Source organism: Sorex fumeus, unplaced genomic scaffold, assembly GCF_029834395.1.
Source record: "Sorex fumeus unplaced genomic scaffold, SorFum_2.1 ptg000063l, whole genome shotgun sequence".
Lineage (NCBI taxonomy): Eukaryota > Metazoa > Chordata > Mammalia > Eulipotyphla > Soricidae > Sorex > Sorex fumeus.
Window position 1 is genome coordinate 75,282,798 of NW_026606120.1, and position 7,049 is coordinate 75,289,846.

The 7,049-nt window shown below is 59.0% G+C and overlaps 1 protein-coding gene across 1 annotated transcript; it reads right to left on the reverse strand.

Moving 5' to 3' along the window:
* Positions 1 to 1,488: 1,488 nt before the first annotated feature.
* LOC130036169 (keratin, type I cytoskeletal 15) lies at positions 1,489 to 5,988 on the reverse strand. The gene is made up of 8 exons (XM_056128153.1): positions 5,491 to 5,988; positions 4,483 to 4,565; positions 4,162 to 4,318; positions 3,597 to 3,758; positions 3,381 to 3,506; positions 3,022 to 3,242; positions 2,325 to 2,350; positions 1,489 to 1,778 (listed from the first exon to the last, which is right to left on the reverse strand). The coding sequence occupies exons 1-8, from the start codon at positions 5,986 to 5,988 to the stop codon at positions 1,687 to 1,689; spliced, it is 1,365 nt and encodes a 454-aa protein (XP_055984128.1). The 3' UTR covers positions 1,489 to 1,686.
* Between the last annotated feature and the right edge of the window lie 1,061 nt (positions 5,989 to 7,049).

Genomic DNA, 7,049 nt, shown 5'->3' on the forward strand with positions numbered 1-7,049 from the left:
ACTCCTGAGCCCCTCCCAAACATGGGTTTCAGATCCTCACACCCACTCTCCTGATGCATCAGAAAAACAAAGACCTGGAACCAGACACAGGTTCCAGGCCAGTTTCTCTGGGTCTCAGTTTGTGTCTTCGTTCGAGTCACTGAGCTAAGGGCCGGGGCTGGGATGGAGCGGCAGAGCGTTTGCCTAGAATGCGTGAAGTTCAGGGTTTGGTTCCCCAGCACTGTCAAAACAAAAACAAAACTCAAGTTCCTGAACTTCCTGGGTCTCAGCTTCCTCTTCTGAACATAGTTCCTGAAAGCTGCCCTTACCTTCACCAGTGCCCCGTCTGGACCCTGGCAAGCGGTGGGAACTGCAGGAATCACAGTGGGGTTACAGCTCCCCCAGAAAGGGCAAGCACCCCCTTCTCCACCAAAGAGAATTGCTGGGTCCTCCGCCCCCGGGTTGTGGGGGAGCTGGCCTCTCTGCACAAAATGATCAGAGCACAGGAGAACAGAGGTACCCCCCACACACACCTGCTCTTCCCAGCAAGACAAAAAAAATAAATAAAAACTAGGTCCCCCTCTCTCTCCAGCCCAGCCATGACACCCAGAGTCCTCGTTATCTTCATTCCTGTCCCCCGATCCTCACCCTGTGCAGTCCTCCAGGGTTGGGGATCCTAGAGGAACCATCCCCAGACCAGAGAGGTGACCTGAGGAGGGCAATAGGGATTAGCACTGCTTTGTTCTGAAGAGTAAGGAAATAAGGAGGACTTCCTGGAAGTGAGTCTTTCTCTCTGGGGCCACTTGCCTGGTGTTGAGGAGTGGAGGTGCCGAGGGAAGGGGCCCAATTTTGAAGTGAGCAGAGATGGGAAGAGACTCAGCCACCCTGGCAGGTAGGACATGCCTATCTGGGATGGGGGTTGGGGAAGGGGACAGGCAGGAGCACTTTTTGTGAGACCCAGAAGCCAGCAGGAACCTTCTGGCAAGGAGCTGGGAGGGGCTGGGGTCCCAGAACAGATACTGGTCTTGGAGTCAGACAGACCTGGGGCCCGAACCTGCCCTGCTGCTTCTGTCTGTCCTGGCAGCGTGCCCTGACTTCCTCGTCTCTCAGATGAGCTAATAACCCCAAGCACGCACTGGGATGAGGATGAGATGAGACCCACGGGGGTGTGCCTGGTGAGGTGCCAACCACCCGTGACCAACTCTACCCACACTGTCAGCCAGTAATTAGTGCAGGGGTCAAGTTCTAAGCCAGGTGCCCCATCCTGCTCCCCCTCACCCCCACCCTGCTTCTTCCACCATTCCTTCATGGGGTAAGCCTCAGTTTGTACCATGCACCATCCCCCAGCACATGAAGACCAGATTCTGATTGTTCAGCCAAGTGGCCAAAATGAAGGAAGATGCCAGCATGGGACCCTGGGGCTCCCCTCAGAGGCTCCCAAAGAAAAAAACTGGACAAGAGAACTTTGCCAAAGGAAAATTCTTTATTGCACAGACAGACAGCAGGGCTTCCTGGTGCTTCTTGCTCTCAAGAAAGTAGGGAGCAGAGGGGAGCATGCAAAGTACCCAAGTAACCCAGGGGTGCCCTGGAGGTGGGCATTCTGAAGGTAGGCATTAGAGCAGGTTTGCCAGGCCCCTATGGCCAGCCCTTGGCTGGGCCTGGGCAGAGGGCAGGGGTGGAGACCAACGGCTCTCCTGGATGGGGAACTCAGATTTCCCTCTTGCGGGAGGATACCACCTTCCCATCCACAGACTCCTCCATGTTGATGCGGACTTTGCTGCCACCGCCTCCCAGGGATGCTGTAGGAAAGAAAATAGTGCATGCTTTGGAGTAGGGATGCATCCCAGCCTCTCGCCCAGGTGACCAGCTTCTGGGCTAAGTTCCGGGAGAACTGGACAGATGCTCTGAGACCAACGGGGTGGGTCGAGCCCGCCTCCAGATATGCACGGGGGCCTGGGATTGGATGACATCAGGGGAAGGGGCAGGGACTCGGCAGCGAGGATCCCAGGAAGTGAGCAGTAACTTCTTTTCGGGTTTAAGCTGCACGTGAGCCACAGGGCGTGGACCTGGGCCTCTCAGCAGAAGTGCAGGAAGGTGGGACCTGAGGACCACTCTGCTGGATTAAGGCTGCTCAGCTGGAAGGTTCTCAATGCACCCCCAACCCCACCTCTACTGGTATGGGAGGGGCTCCCAGGAGGGAGGTTGGGACTGGATGGACTAACGTAGCCTCCCTGCAGTTCTGGCCTCAGCCTCCTTGGTCCCCGTTCTGAAGGGCACACTTGGCTCCAACAGCTTCCTTCTCCCCACACACCCTCCCCAACGGGAGACAGGTTAGGCCTTCTTACCTTCTCTGGTGGCAATGCCAGCCATCCTGAAAGAGACAGGGAGTGTAAGCCATGGACAGAAAAAAAAACATCTCTGGGGCCAGAGCAATAGTACAGGGGGTATGACACTTACCTTGCATGTGGTCAGCCTGGGTTCCATCCCCAGCACCCAAATAGTTCCCCTCCACCCCCCAACCCCGAGCCTGCCAGGAGTGATTCCTGAGCTCAAAGGAGTAAGCCCAGAGCCAGGGTGTGGCCCAAAAACCAAAACAAACAAAAAAATCAAAAAAAAAAGACACTCCATCTCCTAAAAGAGAACCCTGTTTACATAGCTAAGCACTCCCCTCCCAAGTATATGGATTCTGATCTTTAATGCCCCACTGTTGGCTATATGGAATGGAAGTGGGGGGTTGGGGGAGTCCAAGCTCTGTCCCCACCTTCATCACATTCCTCCCTAACACGTTTGTGCACACACACACAGACACTGAGGCACACATGCACACACATACACACACACATACATATATACACACGTACACACATGCACACACCACACACGCATATACACATAGGCACACATGTACACATATGCACACACACATGCATATACCTACACACACGCACACACATGTACGCACACACAGAGAGACACATGTACACACATGCGCGCGCATGCGCGCACACACACACACACACACACACACTCACACACACACACCTGGAGTCCTGGCCCTCCAGCAGGCTGCGGTAGGTGGCGATCTCCTGCTCCAGCCGAGACTTGATGTCCAGTAGCATCTTGTACTCCTGGTTCTGACACTCCATCTCGCTGCGGAGCTCGCTCAGCTGCGCCTCAATGCTGCTGATGAGCCCCTGGATCTGCTGCAGCTGTGTGGCGTAGCGGCACTCGGTCTCGGCCAGCGAGCTCTCCAGGCCGGCTTTCTGTGGGAGGACCATCAAGCACAGGCATGGAGCCGGAGATGGGTGAAAGGAAGGATTGACGGGGAACCGGCCTCCTTGGAGGAGTTTGGGATTCACCCACCGGGGACGGGAGAGGCTGGGGTACCCAGGCGGCTTTACCATGCTGAGCTGGGACTGCAGCTCGATCTCCAGGCCCTGCAGCGTGCGTCTGAGCTCCGTGATCTCCGTCTTGCTGCTCTGGATCATCTCTGTGTTGGAGGCCACCTCCTTGTTCAGCTCCTCGGTCTGTGGGTCACACAGGCAGGGAAGTGAACCACCCTGGGCCTCTTGGGAGACAGACGGGGTGAGGGGAGCAGGCAGGAGGCGGGTGCCCACCTGGGTGAAGAACCAGGCCTCCGCATCACGACGGTTCTTCTCGGCGATGGCCTCATACTGCTCCCTCATCTCGGCCAGCACGCGGGTCAGGTCCACGCCCGGAGCTGCGTCCATCTCCACATTGACCTGGCCGGCCACCTGGCTGCTGAACTCCTTCATCTCCTGCAGGAAGCAGGACCCGTTCAAAGATGGAGTCTGGGTCCCATTTGTCCAAACAGACCCATGCTCGACTCATTCGGTGGCCTCCCCTCTCCCTGGGCCTCGTTTTCCCACCACACATGAAGGGGGCTGATCACACAGAGCCTCTTTCCCCTCTAGCTCTTTCCAGGGGCATGGGGAGTGGGGGGAACCTCAAGGCAGTTAGACCCTCCCATGAGCTCATGAAGCAGATCAGGACCACAGATATCCAGGCCTAATCATTGAGGATGGTGCCCCTTCCTCTCTGCATGCACCCTTGTTTTGGTGTATCTGGGGGGGGGGGGCCACATTTCTGACCCACTGAGCAGCCCTCAGGCTAAGTACCAGAAAGGGTTAATGGTCTTCTGCCCCCAGCCCTGGACCCCACCTCCTCGTGGTTCTTCTTCAGGTAGGCCAGCTCCTCGTTCAGGCCCTCAATCTGCATCTCCAGATCAGCCCTGGCCAGGGTCAGTTCGTCCAGCACCCGGCGCAGGCCATTGGTGTCGGCCTCCACGCTCTGGCGTAGAGTCAGCTCATTCTCATACCTGGGAGAGAGGGAGAGAGGAAGAGAGAGGAAGAGAGAGAGAGAGAGAGAGAGAGAGAGAGAGAGAGAGCACTCGTCAGGAGGGTGAGGGGTCCCCCAGCGGGAGGAGGCACAAGAAGGCTGAGAAAAGGCTGGGGTGTGGCAGGGACAGGGGCCTGGACGCACTTGAGCCTGAAGTCATCAGCCGCCAGCCGAGCGTTGTCAATTTCCAGGATGACCCGAGAGTTGTCAATGGTGGCTGCCAGGATCTGTAAGAGACAGCCAGGAGGGGTGGGGGGTTGATACCAAAAGGATTTCCCCCTCTCCCCTGATGCTCCCGCCACCCTGAACCCTGCTCGGACCCCTCAGGACCCATCAACCGTGGAAGCTGGAGTGGCCCCGTGGGGAGTCCTGTGTCCCAGCAAATGCCCCCTACAGGGTCTGACGCAGTGTTCCCCACAGTGGGCAAATGCTGCCCCCTACGGGGACACTGCAACTGTGAGGGTGCTGGGTCATTGCCTTCCTTGAGTGCATTTGGGGAACATTTTCTGTTTGCTCACATAAAGATTCCCAGGTGGACACTGAGTGATGCTGTTTCTGGAAAAGGGCGGCGGGGGGGGGGGGCGGTTTGCTCCCCCAATGTTACCTCCCTGGGTCCAGACACCAGCACCAGCTGGGGAGGTGGTGGAGGGAAAACGGGGGACTGCAACAGGCTCGGACAACTTCACCAGCCTTCCCTGTGCACCACCCATGGTCACCAGCTTCCTAAATACCACTATGGATCTCGGCCAGGGGACCCTCTGGCCCTTGGTCTCTGAAGGATGTGAGTAGGGAGGTGGATGGCAGCGCCCCTCGTGAGTTCCAAGTCTCAAGTCCCCTCAGTGCCCTTGACGCCAAGGCGGTCCTCAGAGGGGAAGACAGAGATGCGAGCCTCCAAGCTCCAGGAGCGACCGGTGAGAGCAGCCCCCCTGCAGAGCATCCTCCGGCTCCCAGGGGCCCCAGCACCAAGCCCAGCAGATGCAGACCACCATCACCTGGGCTTGTGGAAAGCATCCCCCGGCCCAGCTTGGCGGGTTCCAAGGTGAACTGTCACTGCTGGGGCAGAAGGAGTTCCCTGGAGCCGCCAGCCCTAATGTGACTGCTGCACCCACGTGCCCCTGGGGCACCCGTGCCTCGCCCTCTCCCGTGACTCGCCTTGTCCCGCAGCTCCTCGATGGTCTTGTAGTAGGGGCTGTAGTCACGCTCGGGGCTGCTGGGGCTCTGTTTCGAGTACCAGTCGCGGATCTTCACCTCCAGCTCCGTGTTGGCCTCCTCCAGGGCGCGCACCTTGTCCAGGTAGGAGGCCAGGCGGTCGTTGAGGTTCTGCATGGTCACCTTCTCGTTCCCGGAGAGGAGGCCGCCATCGCCGCCACCAAAGTCGCCACCGAGACCCCCACCGAAGCCACCTCCGAAGCTGCCCCCAAAGCCGCTGCCAGCCCCCCCTCCAAAGCCACAGCTCATGCCGCCACCGCCATAGCCCCCTCCTGCCCCCGAGGAGACAAAGCGAGAAGACGAAGCTGAGATACTTCGGCTTCCGCCTCCCCCATAGGCACTGCCGCCACCAAAGCCACCTCCCCCGGCCCGGAGGGTACCCCCTCGGCTGCAGGCACCCCCGAAGGTGGAGCAGGAGCTCTGCAGGAATGTGGTACTCATGGCCAGGCAGGAGGGTCCCGGGAAGCACAGAGAAGCTGGCGGATGCTGCACGCTGGACAGAAACCCCCAAGAGCTGTGCCGTCACCCCCCGTGGGGCTCTTTATATACCCCTCGGAGGGTGGTGTGGGGCCTCGTCTCCTCCCCCAAAGAGAAGCCAACCCCTCGCACTCCTAACAAACACAGCTGCCAGCGCACCTCCAAGTGGCTGCTCAGGAGTTTTTCTATTTTTTTTTTTTCACTGCAACAAAAGAGGTGATTCAGAGGGAACCGTGTTCTGCCCCGGGCCATGGTTTTAACACTTGGGTTTCAGGTTTAACCCTGCACGCCTGAGCAGTGCCGCTCGTTGTACCCAGGGCCACCACTGCTGGGGCCGGCTGGGCGTTCGGCTGGATGTCCCTGCTGCACAGCCGGCTCACTACTGTCAGGCAGCAACTTCCCTCTCTTGATCTGGGGGTCCACGTGCCCTGGCTGCTGTGTGCGCTCCAGCTGCTACACCCTGCCTGAGCCCAGAGAATCTAGGGCAGCAGAGGCACCTGGGGTCAGGCTGAGGACAGGAGAGGGGGGTCTGGAATCAGAGACTACCAGTGAAACCAGTGTCCACCAGTCCATGATGCAGCGCATGGACTGTCCTCTGGCACCCCCACCCTCCCCAGCCCCCAGCCCCAGTGTTGGTATGCGCAGGCTGGGGCTGATGGGGAAGGGGGGCTGATGGATAAGCCTGCCACCTGCCAACCGCGCACGTCCCTGAACCTTTGCTCGCTTCTGGGACACGTTGGGGCAATGCTCTGCAGATAAGACCGGAGCGGGTTCCAGGGAGAGCATGTCCCTACACAGCGGGGCCAGATCAACCCCCAGGGTCCTGTCAGGCACTTGTGAGCCTGCAGAGGGAGGGCACCCAGAGGCCCTGCGTGCCTGAGCATTTGTGGGGAGGGAGGAGCGGGGAGGCAGGGCAGGCTGGAAGGCACCTCAAGATGCTAAGACCAAGGCACCCCCCAACCCCCGCCAGGGCAAGGAGAAGAGGGGAAGCCCCGGAGAATTGCTCGGGGGTCAGATCTGCTACT